The sequence below is a fragment of the Solanum stenotomum genome, chromosome 6 (assembly GCF_019186545.1).
Source record: "Solanum stenotomum isolate F172 chromosome 6, ASM1918654v1, whole genome shotgun sequence".
Classification (NCBI taxonomy): Eukaryota; Viridiplantae; Streptophyta; class Magnoliopsida; order Solanales; family Solanaceae; genus Solanum; species Solanum stenotomum.
In genome coordinates, this window is record NC_064287.1 from 54799220 (window position 1) to 54816324 (window position 17105).

The following is a 17105-nucleotide window of genomic DNA, read 5'->3' on the forward strand; positions in this document are numbered from 1 at the left end:
ATGAGTGAGAAAAAATCATCAGCAATTGTGAATAATGAAGAAATAGAGAGAATTATAGAGAAACTGCCCAAAACTTATCATTCGTGGAATAACATTGATCAACTTTATCAGTGGGAAGGGTTTTGGTCCACTCTTATCATTTTAAAGGCAGTCATGATCTTCAAGGCAACCTTCAAAACAGAACCTAATGATGTTCTCTTGGTATCTTCCATAAAAACAGGTTTTTATTAATCAATTGGTTTGAGTTTGATTAATGAATTCATCAACTATTTTATCTTCTTGTGGAAAAATATATATGTTCCATTTTTAAGGTTGTGTATTTGGTACGAAAGAAAATGTGTTCCTAATTTTCTCTGATGTTAAATATTATCACAATAGCATATATATATATATATATATACACACTAGTTTTTTGACACATGTGTTACACATGAATAATAATTCCAAAAATATATGTTACGTTATAGTAAATAATATTGTTTATTTAAGCGAAGATTTGAATAATAAACTTAGTAAAAAATAATATTGCAGATTCTTTTGTGAATGTTCAATGTGGATCGTCATATATATCTCTTATTAATGCAAACCTTTTATCCCACTAATATTACCTTATAGACAATATTTGATCTGTATTTTTTTTTTGTCATCTAACCAGATGTGCTTTGCATGTGTATTCCACATTAAATTGTTTAGATGTCTTATGAACATGTGAAGAGAACAAATACATTTTATATATTCACATATTTTCATATTTGTTGTGAGTTTTTTTTTAGAAAAAACTCAGATAATTTTAAAATAATATACTCTGAAGTTAGAAGATCTTGCTAACTTGATAATACATTTGTGACATATATAATACTTTAATTTAAATACAAATACCTACCCAAATATAAATATATATTTGCATTAATGAAAATATTTGTCTCATAAAATTAACTATTAAATAAATAACGTAAAAGGATCAAAATTGCCCCTGAACTATGCGAAATAGACCACTTATACCCTCCATTACATTTTGGGATCAAAAATACCCCCGCAGTTATCCCAGGAGACCACTAATACCCTCAAGAGTTAACACCCCAATTTTTTAGTGACGTGGCAAGCCACATGGGACTAATCCCTCCACCTAAGCATTGCCAACTAAAATTCACTACAAAAGAACTTGACTTTTAGTGACGACAAAGTCGCCACAAAATCCCAAAATATTGCCACTAAAGGTCATGAGTGATTTTTAGTGGCGACTATGGCTCCAACAACCATTCGCTAGTAAAACTTATTTTTTCAACAAAAAAATATGATAATTAATTTTCAATTGCGACCTAATTTTCTAAAATAAATAACTTGCAATATCCATATTAAAAACATCCAATATTATTATGAAAAATAATCAAAATTACTTCTCGATTCAAATCTCCTACTATATAAATATAATGCATCATTGTACATTTTATACATTTACATATGACATAAAAATAAAACATATAGTGTCTTCAAATTCCTACTTAATCGATATCATATTTGGTTTTTTAAAAACAATGAAGAAAAAAACACAAAATTAGAATTTAATGTTAAAAGCTTTTAGTGACGATTTTCTGAGCTGTTGTGGCGACTGTTGTTGCCGCTAAAGGTCTAGTTCTTTTGTAGTGAATCCTAGTTGGCAACGCTTAGGTGGAAGGATTAGTCCCACGTGGCTTGCCACGTCAACAAAAATTTGGGGTGTTAACTCATGAGGGTATTTGTGGTCTCTTAGGATAACAGCAGGGGCATTTTTTATCCCAAAATGTAACGAAGGGTATAAATGATCTATTTCATATAGTTCGGGGGCAATTTTGACCCTTTTCCGAATAAATAATAAAAATTACTAATACAAACTTCAACATGTGTTATTACAAGTCATATGAACTTTTCTTCGTCTAAAATACTAAAATATTAAGAAATAGTATATAAGTAAAACAAAAGGGCAATATTTATATAACTATTTTGAAGAAAAATTCCCGAGAATCTAAATCACATAAATATTAGTGATAATAAATAAAGTCATTCATTTATCTTGAGCATTAAAAACAAATCATGACAATTCTCTAAATTTTGAAAAAAATATTCAGAGGCATAAATCTCTGACACAAGAGAAAATGTTAACATAAACAAGTGAATTTAGACTACAAAATTTGGAACGTTACATACTAATGTATATATTAAGCAAAAAAATAATTATTATATCATCAAAATTATTTTCTTCAAGTACTCGAAGTTATGGAATATACCCTCTTAGAATAGAACGACTTACTTCATCAGAATAGTGGTACCTCATATTCCGCTAATTAAACTTCGAACTAACTCAACGATAATAAATGACACAAAAAAAATTAAAATGCAAGAAGAAGAAGAGTAGAAGTTAAAACAAATTGTGATTGTAAACTGAGAGGAAACTCCTCTATTTATAGTCAACAAAGGGTAGTATGAACAAATGTTTTTTGTGTCTTATTTGAAAAGTCATGACCTTTTCGAGAAGTCACAACCCTTAGGAAAAGTCATAATTTATTGAAAAAGTTACAACTTTGGAAAACTCATAACTTATTGAAAAAGTCACAACTCTTTGGAAAAGTCACAGTATTGAAAAAGTCACAACTCTTTGGAAAGGTCACAACTCATCGAAAAACCACAACCCTTCAAAAAAAAAAGTCACAACTTATTGTAAAAGTCACAACTCATTGAAAAAGTCACAACCTAAGTTAGGGATATTATAGTAATTTAACATTCAAATTAGGAGTTCATACTTTTAAGGTAATATAGATATATATATATATACATTGGAGAATATAAGGAGGAGACGATTGGCGTGGGATTCCATTATGGAACTTATTTTCCAATTCTCGTTACCGAAGTCATTTTTTTTATCATCAAAACCTAACCTACACACTCTTAAAATGTGGTCTTTCCTAATAATATTTTTGTTGCATGTATACATTTAAAAATTAGAGTGCCTTATACTCGTATATAGATCTTAGGTCTACCTTTCATCAACTATATATTTTCGTCAATCCCAACTTGGAATTTTTTACACATCAATGATCAATGAAAACAATATATTTTCATTCTAATGTCCGGTGCTTGTCTTATAGGTTCAACAAGGCTCAAGGCCATATGTATATCCATCATGCAAGGTAATAAAGAGGAAGAAGAAGACCTTTTAGTTAAGGATAATCCTCATTTTCATGTTCCAACAATAGAGGCCATGGATTATTATTAAAAAACTCCAACTCATGATCTATACACCATGCCCTCTCCAAGATTATTTCACACTCATTTACCTTATAGAGTTTTGCCAGACTCAACCAAAAATTCGGATAATTGCAAGATTATATACATAACAAGAAATCCTAAAGATACCATAATTTCTATGTGGCATTTCTTCAACTATAATTGTAAGCGTTTAGAAGATCTTTCTCCTTTAGAAGAAGTTGTGGAGTACTTTTGCAAAGGGGTTCATCCGTATGGACCATTTTTTGAACATGTTCTTGAATATTGGGAAGAAAGTAAAAAAAAGCCTCAAAAAATATTATTCTTGAAGTATGAAGACTTGAAGATAGACCCTAAGAAAGAGGTGGCAAAAATAGCCTTGTTTCTTGGAAAGCCTTTTGGTAATGAAGAGGATTTGGAGATAGTTTTGAACAAGTGTAGCTTGGAGAGGCTTAAGAATTTGGAGGTTAATAAGAGTGGATCAATCTTCTCTTATATCCGAAATAATGCATTTTTCAGAAAAGGAGTTGTTGGAGATTGGAAGAATCACATGACACCTTAAATGGAAGAGCAACTTGACAAGATTACCAAGTTGAAGCTTCGAAGGAGTGGCCTTGAACTTTGATACTTATCTAATAGAGCTACGAGTGGACATCAATTAGGATAACTTTACATTCAATCGATTTTTCATTGCTAATTAAATCATAAATTAACTCGTGATGGAATTTTTTTTCAAATATTTCTTTACAAAGTCCAAGAAGAAATTTATACTATATGATATTTTTGGCTATCCTATAAATTATAGACTATGCTAGAATCACTAAATGCAAGATTTTATAGATCTTTGATTACTTACGTAAAGTAATTTGATTATGTAAATATTTTTTAAAACGACTCCTCATTTCCCTATATATAGACGCACATATCATTTGGCCAATTAAACCATATGAAGTACCACTAATTTTTATCAATTCCATTCCTAAAATGAGTGAGGAAAAATCATCAACAATTGTGAATAATGAAGAAATAGAGAGAATTACAGAGAAACTGCCCAAAATTAATTATTTTTGGAATAACTTTCAACTATATCAGTGGGAAGGTTTTTGGTCTACTCTTCCTATTATAAAGGCAGTCATGGTCTTCAAGGCAACCTTCAAATCAGAACCTAATGATGTTGTCTTGGCATCTTCCATGAAAACAGGTTTTATTAATTAATCAATCGATTTGAGTTTGATTAATGAATTCATCAATTATTTTATGTTCTTGTGGAAAAATATATATGTTCCATATTTAAGGTCGTGTATTTGGTACAAAGGAAAATGTGTTCTTAATTTTCTCTAATGTTAAATACTGTTACAACATCGTTTATATGTGTTGAGGGATAGGGGCGTTGGAGATGGTGGTTGGGGAGGAAGTGTGTGTGTTGGGAAGAAGGGGGGGGGGGGGGGGGGGGGGGATTTGGGGGGGGGGGGGGGGGGGGGGGGGGGGGGGGGGGGGGGGGGGGGGGGGGGGGGGGGGGGGGGGGGGGGGGGGGGGGGGGGGGGATGGAATATTGGAGCATAGGGAGGAGAGTATTGGTGTGGGATTCCATTATGGAACTTATTTTCCTATTCTCGTTACAAGAGTGCCTTATACTTGTATATAGTTCTTAGGCCTGTCTTTCATCAATTATATATTTTCTTCAAGTCCAAATTGTAATTTTTTACATATTAATGATCAACGGAAACAAGATATTAACTAATAAACAAAACTATATATTTTCATTCTAATGTCTGATATGTGTTTGTTTTACAGGTTCAATTTGGCTCAAGGCAATATGTGTATCCATCATGCAAGGTAATAAAGAGGAAGAAGAAGACCTTTTAGTTAAGGATAATCCTCATTTTTATGTTCCAACAATAGAGGCCATGAATTATTTTACAAAAACTCCAGCTCATGATCTATACACCATGCCCTCTCCAAGATTATTTCACACTCATTTACCTTATAGAGTTTTGCCAGACTCAATCAAAAATTCGGATAATTGCAAGATTATATACATAACAAGAAATCCTAAAGATACCTTAATTTCTATGTGGCATTTCTTCAACTATAATCGTAAGCGTTTAGAAGATTTCTCTCCTTTAGAAGAAGTTGTGGAGTACTTTTGCAAAGGGGTTCATCTGTATGGACCATTTTTTTGAACATGTTCTTGAATATTGGGAAGAAAGTAAAAAAAAGGCTCAAAAAATATTATTCTTGAAGTATGAAGACTTGAAGATAGACCCTAAGAAAGAGGTGGCAAAAATAGCCTTGTTTCTTGGAAAGCCTTTTGGTAATGAAGAGGATTTGGAGATAGTTTTGAACAAGTGTAGCTTGGAGAGGCTTAAGAACTTGGAGGTTAACAAGAGTGGATCAATCTTCCCTCATATCCACAATAGTGCATATTTCAGAAAAGGAGTTGTTGGGGATTGGAAGAATCACATGACACCTGAAATGAAAGAGCAACTTGACAAGATTACCAATTTGAAGCTTCAAGGGAGTGGCCTTGAACTTTGATTCTTATAAGAGAAAAGTATTGAAGAGATACTTGAACTTGACGTAAATTATTAGCTAGTTTCATCCTTAAATTATTGTCAGCCTTAAAAACAATCTCCTACTTGACTAACTCAACTTAAATACAGTACCCTTGATCTATCACATGGCATAACAAGTGGTCTCAAACTCTTGTACGAGCGTGTGGTTCTTAATAGAAAGCCGAGAGAAGTATTGAAAGCATATCTAAACTTGGCAAGAATTTAGGGGTGTATTTCACCATGTGGCCAGATCAGAGGTGTATTTAAGTTCAGTTACTCTAGTAAAAGAATATTTTTAAGGCTGTCAATAGTTTGGAAACGAAACTAATAATTTACTCTAAGTTTAGAAGTGTATCAATACTTCTTTCTTCTTATAATTACTACTTTAAATAAGCTTTTCTATTACTTCATCCGAATGAATAATAAGTTAAGGTTGTTGAAAATAATAAACTTAAATGTTTTTAAGCATCTTCATATGTCATTTTAGTTATTTTAAGTGCATATCTTTTATTAAGTATGAGTTTCAAAATATCTCTTAATAGTTGACACCTATAAAAATCTACCCTTTGTAATGTTGTTAATTACACATGAAATTTTAATATATTATGGAGTGAGCTTTATGTTGATTGGGAAGTAATTATATTGAAGCTTTAATATATCATCATTCCTCTACATTGTTATAATGAAGCTTTCTCCACTGTTGATTCGGAAGTAATTAGGCTTATAACGATGCAAGATAAAGCATAAGCATATAATTGAAAGGCATAATACATATATTGACCCCTAAACTTGGCTTCAAATTTTAACTTTGACCTTTAACTTTGTAAGTGCACAAATAGGCACTTTAACTATCCAAAACTTAAACAAAAAAACACTCGGATCCTACCTGGCAAAATGCGTGAAATACACTCAAATTAGGTGCGTCAGATGTAAAAATTCTGAGGGTCAACAGTAAAAAAAGCATTGAAAGGACAATTAAACCCTTTTTATATTTTTTTTCAACAATTTCCCCCTCTTTTTTGCATTATTTGTTGTTTACTGCAAAATGCAAGTGACATTTAATAAAAAATTTTGTTATTACGAAAAAAAATTATAATGAAGTTTTTTTTTGGCAAGAAGGAAAAAGGAACACGTGTAGTACTAAATTTTTTTTTTGAGATTCAATCAATTTTTTTTGTCTTTGAAATATTTCTAGCTGTTAATTACTGTAATTTATAGTACTTTCTAAGAAATTTTCAAATAATATATATTATTTCATTTGTCCGAATTTATGCGTCACCGGTAAAATTTGAAGAGTCAATCAGATCTTTTATATATTTTTATATCTTTTAAATATTTAAGTAATTAATTATCGTGATTTATAATATTTTATACAATTATTTAGTATGGTAAAAGAAATTTAAAAGAAACACGCATCCTTCAATAGTAAAATATGGGTCCCCCTTTTTTTTTACAGGTTGACCTCCTGCCTGTATAGTCTTTTTTTGTCCAGAAGGAAAAAGGAACACGTGTCGACCCCAAGGTCCTCTCTATTCCCGCTTATTATATTATATACTAGTGATGAAGAGCCCGTGCTAATAATTAATTTAAAAGTTAATTTTTAATTGACGTTAAATAAATAGTTTTAAATTTTAAATTTGAATAAATTATATATATTTATATGGTAGTAAATGTTCATGTTAACTCTAAAATGAATACATCACTATTAATAAAGCTTGAAGTTTAAAGAAAAATCCTTAAATGACCAAAATAACCCTTAAACTCAATTTTAATCACAAAAAGCATACATGTCCACGGTGTGGTGGCTGATTCATCAACTAATTTTTTGTATGTTTTTTCAAAAATATTTTAGTTGCTAATTTGTTATAATTTATAAAAATCATTAACGTCATTTTCGAATAACTTATAGTATTGTTAACTTTCAATAATATATATTGTTCCATCTATTCAAATTCATGTGTCACCAATAGAATTTCAAGAGTCAACAAAAAATTTTCTAAAAAAAATATATTTTAATTATGATTTATAGTACTTTTAAATATAACGTATAGTGTGTTTGTAGGCTCTTATTAGATTGAAAAAATATTTTAAATTAGTAATTATTGTAATTAATAGTGTATATTACGTAATTTTCAAATTTGTAATAAATTTTTTTAAATATTAAGTCTAATAATTTATAGTATCTTAAATGTAATCTTTGAATACATATAAATTAAAAAAAGAAATAAGACAAATAAATTATAAATTGAATAATTGACATTTTCAAATATTAATTTACCACAAAATGAAAGTGAAGGAAGAAGTTGTGAGGCAAAAATAAAGAGAAATTATTTGAAAAGGTGTCAAATAGACAGGGAAACGGGCCCATATGCATTGAATAATTGGCAGTCATTGAATGGGTCACTAATACATGTGGCAGCGTGTGCATTTCACGCTTTTGGCTCCAAAAATCGCGTGTTTATTTATTTAAAGGTAGGATAGTTAAAGTGCCTATTTGTGCATTATGAAAGTTGGAGGTCAAAGTTAAAATTTGAAGCCAAGTTTAGGGGCCAATATATGTATTATGCCTAATTGAAATACGTGAGATCATATTTTGTGCATCAAACGGCCTGTTTTTATTAGAAAGTAATACCAAATTTTTTGTGTGCCATATATATAAAGATAGAGGAACAAAATTGTAATTGTCAAGCTAGGTTTTAGAAAATAATACTCCATGTACATAACAAGAATATTTTACATAACTAATTCCACTTTACAGAATAAGTTAAAGTATGGATAAATGACAATGTTTTAGAAAACTTAAACTAGATGGGAGCAAAACCAATTAATTTCCATTTTGATCATAAAAGAAAAGAAAAAGTGTATAAAATTACAACAACTATACATCTCATCTAAACGAGTTGGTATCGAGCTATATGAATTATCACTGATCATATTCTTCGTAAATAATTTACAAATACGAGGAAGAGAGTTTCTCTAAAAAAACACTAAAAACCAAAAGAAAATTTAATTTTTCATAGACTGCCTCTAAATAATGTAGAATGTCTAATGTCAAAGTGATCACTAGCAAACTCTAAAGGCCTAAAAGTTTCATTTCTTATTCTTTTAACATTAGGACTTGACAAACCTCTATGCCTAAATCCATACAATTTAAGCACTTGATTATCTGCAAAATTAAAAGCTCTTTCCATACTTTTCAAACACTTTTCAACTGGATAATCCCCATAACTTCCACAAGGCTTACAACCAACAAAATGTGTCACAAATGGCCATCTCTCATCTCCGAAACCAGGATGGTATTTTTGAATCATTTCTTCGTATCGCTCCACTAAACCAGCCCAATAACCATGTAAATAATACGAATTTTCAACAAACACCTTGTCCATCCACTTATTATTCCTCAATATTAACATGTATATCAATGCTGATTGATCGTCTGCTTCAAAGTTAGGCCTACCTTTTAAATTTTCTGACAAAATTTTACCAGCATCGTCGCGAATTTTACCTTTTGGTCCCATTGGTGCCCAAGAATCAAGCAAATCTAAAGACCATTGACAATTTCTTAGAAGAAAACTTCCTGTGTTCAAAGCAACCCACGATTTTTCATTTAATAATTCACGATATCCATGAATGATCAAATTTTTTCCATTATATTTAGATAATGGAATTTCAAATACCATATCTGTGAACATTGCATCACTATCCATCCACCATATCCACTCAATTTCTGGATGAGAAATCATTAATTTTCTAATTAATGGCAATTTTGACCAATAACCTGATAATTGTTTGTCGAAATGTGCCATGTTGTACACAATTTCAATATTGTGAATTCTACAATAATCAATCTTGTTCTTTATTGACTTTAACAAATAATGATCCCCAATTGAGTTGTCACAAGGACTTGGAGGTGAACCCGTTACCTATTAGAAGAAAAAAAAAACAACTTTTCTTAAATTGACTTAGCCTTTAAGAGAATATCTTATTTCATGAACATATATGTCTGTTTAAATTTCAAATTTGAATTTTAAGTCATTTATCTAATAAGTAAAGCCTTTAAATGAAAATATTACAAACTATCTAACATTACCAGCAAAACGCGAGGCTTTCCATTTATATAGCTTGGAAATCTTGGATTTCCATGCAACCAAGTTTTTCTTGTAGAATCCCAATTGTCGATTTTCGGACCTAAACTATAGCTAGAATTTTGAGGATATTCAAAATTATCATCATCATCGTTATCATTATCGTCATATCGGATCTCAGCAATGACCCGATTCGTTTCTTCAACAAGTTTTTGGTTTTGGTCTAGGGAGGGACTATTATTAGAGGAAAAGTTGTTAAGGCCTATGTTACCACGTAACACTAAGATTGTTACAACCCCACATAAGATAGTGAGCCTAAGGTTGATGAATGAATTTGCGACACGTCGACGGCGAGAGACCGAGCGGGCGCCAGGGCCATTGGATGTTGTGGGGAGGGTGGCGCCGGCGCCCGCTGAGGTGAGCCTCTTGAGGGCTGTGAATTGGACCATCGTCGTTGGAATTAAAGTGATGATATGAAGTTGATAACATGCTAGAATGCATTAGATATATAGAATATGATTGACAATATTGTTTATTATGGAGAAAAACGTGCAGGGATGTTCTCCTTATATGACATGCAAAAGAGTGCTATATATATAATTATTGTTTAATTTTCTTTTTCCTTTCCATTATTTCATCAAACATTGCTTGTGTCATTACAATGAGATTTATAATAAAGCAAATGTCTTGAGATGTACAAGGTTCAATTAGCTGAATTAAGTTTATAAGAAATATAAAAAAAGCTAAAGGCAAAAATCTCACTGTATTTTTTGCATAAATTTTTAATTCATATCTAAGACCTATAGGATATTAATCTAGTAGAGATAAAATTAATGGTAAAAATGAAATTTTGTTGAAAATTATACAAAATATATAGTTAAAAAATTATTTATAAAAAAGCATAAATTGCATATATATAATCATAAAAAAATGTATATATAATTTATCAGTTTGATTTGATTTTTTTAATCAATTGTTGTTATTTCTAAACTTTTAAAATCAAAGAAAATCCAAAATAATATACTTAATTATTTAAGAAAAAAATTACGCATATAAGCAAACATTAATTCGTTAACATAACTATAGTTTGCCTTATAGCTGCTCGAACAACAGCCTATGCTATATATGTACCTCCAGATTAGCAAGGTGAAATTGATTTGCAGAGTGAGATACTTCCTGTAGTTCCCAATGTCGATTTCAAGGCAATATACAACCTCAAGTATATGTTGCTATGCAAAATCATGGTCAATCAGGCTGATGATGTTGCAGGAATAATAAAAAAATATTATCTTTTCTTGTAATGATAAAATTATTAAATATATTTTAAAAATAGTGAATAAATAAAATTAAACGGAAGGGGTAATAATGTAATTTCAACAATAAATAAGAAGTGACTGAAATCTATACATAAATCGCATTCGCCGAATGTGTTTTATGTCTTATTTTCTCAACTCTTTCTATTTAGGCATTCAAGAAGGGTTTTTAAAAATTTTAATTTAGAGAATTGAATTTTCACCGATAAAGTTAAATATTAGGTAGCTAACCAACTGAGATACGAAGATTCTGTAAACAAATAAGCAATTAATGTTGAGTATAAGATGTAAAAATTTATTATCTTTGATTGTAATGATAGAAGTATTTAAAATATATATATATATTTTTTCAAAATAGTGAACAAATAAATCTAAATGGAAAGGGTAATAATGTAATTTCAACAGTAAATAAGAAGGACTGAAACTTATAGATAAATCACATTTGTCGAATGTGTTTTATGCCTTATTTTCTCAACTCTTTCTATTTAGGCATTCAAAATGGGGTTTTCAAATTTTCAATGCTATGACCTTTTTTTAAAAGACAAAAAATAAAATTGTAGGTCGAGAAAAGAAAAATAGGGGAGGATATTAACAATTTAGAGAATCAAACATTCACCGATAAAGTTAAATTTTAGGTAGCTATAATCAATTGATATACGAAGATTTTGAAAACAAATAAGTGATTAATGTTGAGTATAAATATAACAAATAATTCTCTTTTCTTGTAATGATAAAAGTATTAAATAAAAGAAATAAATATATTTTCAAAATAGTGAACAAATGAAATTAAACAAAAGGGGTAATAATGTAATTTTAATAATAATAAGAAGAGATTGAAACTTATACATATATCGCATTCGTCGAATGCGTTTTATGCCTTATTTTCTTAGCTCTTTCTATTTAGGCATCTAAGAAGGATTTTTCAAATTTTCAATGTTATGACCTTTTTTTAAAAGACAAAAAATAAAATTGTGAGTCGAGAAAAGAAAAATATGGAAGGGAATTAACAATTTAGAGAATCGAACATTCACCGATAAAGTTAAATTGTAGGTAGCTAATCAATTGAGATACGAAGATTCTGAAAAGAAATAAGCAATTCATGTTGAGTATAAAATGTAAAAAATTATTTTTTTTTTCTTGTAATGATAAAAGTATTAAATAAAAGAAATAAATATATTTTTAAATTAGTGAACAAATAAAATTAAACGGAAAGGATAATAATGTAATTTCAACAATAAATAAAAAGAGATTAAAACTTATACATAAATCGCATTCGCCGAATGCATTTTATACTTTATTTTCCAAGCTCTTTCTATTTAGGCATCCAAGAAGGGTTTTTCAAGTTTTCAGCGCTATGACCTTTTTTTTAAAAGTCAAAAAATAAAATTGTGGGTCGAGAAAAGAAAAATAGAGGAGGAGATTAACAATTTAGAGAATCGAACATTCACCGATAAAATTAATTTTAGGTAGCTAATCAATTGATATACGAAGATTCTAAAAACAAATAAGTAATTAATGTTAACTATAAGATGTAAAAAATTATTATCTTTTCTTGTAATGATAAAATTATAAAATAAAAGAAATAAATATATTTTAAGAATAGTAAACAAACAAAATTAAATGGAAGGGGTAGAATTATAATAATGACAAAATAAAATGATAATAAAAAAAAGTAATTACTACTAGAACATTAAGAAAAAAACCTTATAATAAAAAATATAAAAAATAATATTTAGCAAATAATAATAAAAAAATAGTCCCTTTTACTAACACAACCCTCTTCAAGGTTTAATTCCTGTACACGGCAGCTGAGATTCCCATCTTTGTTGCAGTCGCTCTACTCCCCCAATTTGAACTCTCTCTCGGCGATCTCTTTCTCCGGCGAAGTCTTTCGGTAAGTTTCTTATCTCATCTCTTATGTTTTCTTCTTCCGTTTATTTCACATTCGAAAAACCCTAACCCCTTTTTTGATTGCGAGTTAAAAGCACCAACTTCGATATGGGTTTTACAATTTTATTTTTTTTAATTCTATATGTTCATTGTGTTGTGATATTGGATATTAAGTTTAATCATAAGGTGAGTTGGCGGAGTCTTCGTAGTTTGTTTAAGAGATCTGTATTAGAGTAATCTTAGCGAGTGTGAATGGAGTGGGTATATTGGGAAATTCATAAGGGAAATTGGATTCGTTCAGGATTGAGGTGTTATTGTTGTTGTTCACAGAAATAACAAGGGAAAACAAGTGAAAGGGGTGTAAAAGATGGAAACTTTATCACTTTTCAGCAATTGTGGTGTAAAGTTTAGTTAATGGGGTTCAATTTCAAGAATCTTATGAGCTTGTAAAGATGATGGCTGCCTATTCAATGCTTTACATCATATTGTAACTTTTAAGCAGTTGGGCTTTAATTTCTATGATATGCTTGGAGTCTAGAGGTCTACTTGTGGCTTACATTAGGGCTATTAAGGATATGTGTGATTGAGCCAAAACTCGGGTTATGAAAATTTGCAAGGGCAATTCAATTAGTTTAGGATTGAGGAGTTATTGTTGTTATACTCTTATATAACAAAGGGAAAAAGTGGAAGGGGTGTAAAAGATGGAATTTTCATCATCAGGTTTTGACTTTTTAGTAATTGTAGTGTAAGGTTTAGTTAATAGGGTTCATTTAAATTTCATGAACTCTTAAATATGATGACTGCCTATTCAATGTTTTTATTATCAAATTGTTACTTTTCAGCAGTTGGGTTTTACAATGCTTTGTGTATTGTGTTGGTTTGTGCTGCATATTGAAACTTCATTTCTACAGCTCTCTAAATGTGTTGCAATGGTTGTTCGGAATTAAGGTTTGGTCATGTTGGTATACTTACATAAAGTCCGAGTCTTGTTAGTTTCTTAAAGGATCTGTATATCCTTGGAGAATGTAGAAACCTCTATTGTTAGATAGATATTTCTCGAGTGGAATGAAACTGATCCAAATAGAATGGATATTGAAGATTCACAAGGCCAGTTCTAACTAGTTTAGGATTGAGGAGTTGGCGCTGTTTTCTTACAGAATAAGGATGAAATAGGCTAGAACTGTAAAAGATGGATTTTTTATTGCCAGATTGTGCTTTTCAGCAATTGGGGGTGTAAGGTCTAGTTAATGGGGTTCAATTTCAAGAATTTCATGAATGCTTAAATACGTTGACTGCCTATTCAACAGTCTTATGAAACCTCGAGTTTTCATCAATGTAGGTAGTCATTGGCCATTTACTCTCCAGAAACTGTGAAGCTTTTCTGGAGGCTGATGGAATTGTTGATTGTTTTCCGTGTTTAATTTTACTCTGATTTTGTTCAAGTCAGGATGAAGTCCTAGATCAATTTTCCTTTCAAAATGTATTAATAGACCTACTGCATACTTGTGTCCTTTTATGTTTAGAATGAAGATTGCTGGTGCTTATTAAAATGTTGGCAGTGTGCAAGAATACTGAGGATAGAGTTGTTATATTGCTTTCTGAATGTGTTGGTGTTGTAGCTTTTAAAGGTTCATGCTGGTTTTACATTCGTGTCCAGTGCTTGGTCGGCACTTTGGTTCACAAAAATATCTGTTCTGCTTCCATCCCAGCTCAATGGATTTTCTCTCTAAAATTTCATTATCTCCATCAGACTAGCTAACCTTCATTCTGCAAGTTGCTAGGACAATTGAATTGCAGAGGTATAAATACTTGGGAGGAAATTGAGGACAAGGGTACATTTGGATTGACATGCAGTTGCTTACTTCATTCTAAGTTTACGTCTTCCTTCTTTATTCTTTTGTATCAGGACAAAGAAATGAGTTGCTTTTACTTTTAGCTAAATCAATACTTACCTTAGGTCATATATTTTCTATGAGCTTTTTTGCCCTATTAGAGCCTTATAGCTGAAGAGTACTTTTGCACTTGCTTACATATTGGAGAATTTTTGCTTTCTATGTCAAAGTAGCTGGCATTGCTTAATGCAGTTTCTTTATTTTAACTACTCTCACATCTTTAGCGACTAACTGCAAAATAGAATCCATGTAAAAGACAGCAAGACAAAGTGTCCTAAATGCTTCCTTTGTGCTTGTACATATATAATTTCCTTCTTGTCTAAAAATTGCAGGATTTAAGATCTGCTAGCTGTAACAATGGCGTCTTCATATCTACCTGCAACCACAGATTCACTAGCTCAGGCTTCTGAGGCTACAACCCCATCTGAGGCTATCTCCATTCTCTACCGCATCCTTGAGAACCCTTCATCATCTTCCGAGGCCCTAAGGATCAAAGAGCAGGCAATCTTCAATCTCTCTGACCTCCTAAGTCAAGAGAAGAGGGCTGAGGATCTCCAAAAGCTTCTCGTCCAGTTGCGTCCCTTCTTCTCTTTAATACCCAAGGCAAAAACAGCCAAAATTGTTAATAAAGGAATTGTTGATGCGGTGGCTAAAATACCTGGCACATCTGACCTTCAGATTACACTTTGCAAAGATATAGTGCAGTGGGCCCGTTCGGAGAAACGAACTTTCCTTCGTCAGCGGGTTGAGGCAAAACTTGCAGCTCTTTTGATGGAAAACAAAGAGTATTCTGAAGCGTTGACACTCCTTTCAGGGTTGATCAAGGAGGTGAGAAGATTGGATGACAAGCTTCTTCTTGTGGAGATTGACTTGCTGGAGAGCCAGCTCCATTTCTCGTTGAGAAATCTTCCCAAAGCCAAGGCTGCACTTACTGCTGCTCGAACAGCCGCCAATGCTATTTATGTCCCTCCAGCTCAGCAAGGTGCCATTGATTTGCAGAGTGGGATACTCCATGCAGAAGAGAAGGATTATAAAACTGCTTACAGCTATTTCTATGAGGCATTTGAAGCATTTAATGCCCTTGAAAATCCCCAGGCCTTATACAGCCTCAAGTATATGTTGCTATGCAAAATCATGGTCAGCCAGGCTGATGATGTTGCAGGAATAATATCAACCAAGGTTGGATTGAATTACCAGGGGCCAGAAGTTGATGCAATGAAAGCTGTTGCTGATGCTCACTCCAAGCGATCTTTGAAGCTCTTTGAGACTGCTCTTCGTAACTTTAAGGCTCAGCTAGATGAAGATCCTATCGTCCATAGGCACCTCTCTTCGCTCTATGACACTTTAATGGAGCAGAATCTTTGCAGGTTGATTGAGCCTTTCTCAAGAGTCGAGATTGCTCATATTGCTGAGTTGATTGAGTTGCCAGCTGACCATGTTGAGAAGAAGTTATCTCAAATGATATTAGACAAGAAGTTTGCTGGAACTCTGGACCAGGGAGCTGGATGCCTTGTAATTTTTGAGGACCCTAAGCAAGACGCAATTTACCCGGCTACATTGGAAACTATTTCAAATATGGGGAAGGTTGTTGACAGTCTGTTTGTAAGATCTTCAAAGATAGTGGCTTGAGTTTCAGATTCTCCATCTATGACTTGTATTTCCTGAGCTGCAAGCAGATACTGCTTTAAGCTTCAGCGCGTTTTGTTGTGTTTTATGCTTCATTTCTAAATACATTTGAACTTGGTATAAACCTTACATGGCTGGAGTTACCAATGAGCAAGTTCAACTAAATTTCTTAGATGTTTTATGACTTTATTGTTTATCAATGCTATGAGATGTTTGAACTACTTAATTATCAGCTTTCTTTCTTATGGTGACTGTATCTCTGTGTTTGTATATCTGTATTTTAAATTGAACCTCGGTTATTTTTATCTTTTTTTGGTGTTTATGCTTATTGTTTACTTGAATACTGTTATGAAGTTTACTTCTTGTTACCTTTTAGATGACATTATATAATGTTTACTTTTCTTATATTAAGTAATTCCTTAATATAGTTACATGTTTGAATTTGATCAAGATTCCAAAACAATTTATTTTTATTTTTTTGGTTAGAGGTGCTTTCTAAAAAGT

The 17105-nt window shown here is 31.5% G+C and overlaps 2 protein-coding genes and 2 pseudogenes across 2 annotated transcripts; 3 read left to right on the plus strand and 1 right to left on the minus strand.

The window, feature by feature from the left end:
* LOC125868933 (cytosolic sulfotransferase 5-like) lies at positions 1 to 3865 on the plus strand (annotated as a pseudogene).
* A 359-nt stretch (positions 3866 to 4224) lies between these two features.
* LOC125868934 (cytosolic sulfotransferase 5-like) lies at positions 4225 to 5778 on the plus strand (annotated as a pseudogene).
* Positions 5779 to 8809: 3031 nt separating this feature from the next.
* Positions 8810 to 10329, minus strand: LOC125868935 (probable xyloglucan 6-xylosyltransferase 3). The gene is made up of 2 exons (XM_049549497.1): positions 9886 to 10329; positions 8810 to 9718 (listed from the first exon to the last, which is right to left on the minus strand). The coding sequence occupies exons 1-2, from the start codon at positions 10327 to 10329 to the stop codon at positions 8810 to 8812; spliced, it is 1353 nt and encodes a 450-aa protein (XP_049405454.1).
* A 2625-nt stretch (positions 10330 to 12954) lies between these two features.
* LOC125866909 (26S proteasome non-ATPase regulatory subunit 11 homolog) lies at positions 12955 to 16775 on the plus strand. The gene is made up of 2 exons (XM_049547296.1): positions 12955 to 13087; positions 15308 to 16775. The coding sequence occupies exon 2, from the start codon at positions 15333 to 15335 to the stop codon at positions 16602 to 16604; it is 1272 nt and encodes a 423-aa protein (XP_049403253.1). The 5' UTR covers positions 12955 to 13087; positions 15308 to 15332; the 3' UTR covers positions 16605 to 16775.
* Positions 16776 to 17105: the final 330 nt, after the last annotated feature.

Excerpts from the sequence above, each read along its gene's own strand:
- LOC125866909 (XM_049547296.1), top strand. The coding sequence starts at position 15,333 with ATGGCGTCTTCATATCTACCTGCAACCACAGATTCACTAGCTCAGGCT.
- LOC125868935 (XM_049549497.1), bottom strand. The coding sequence starts at position 10,329 with ATGGTCCAATTCACAGCCCTCAAGAGGCTCACCTCAGCGGGCGCCGGC. Across the intron at positions 9,719-9,885 it reads GAAAGCCTCGCGTTTTGCTG|GTAACGGGTTCACCTCCAAG; the intron begins GTAATGTTAGAT and ends TTCTTCTAATAG.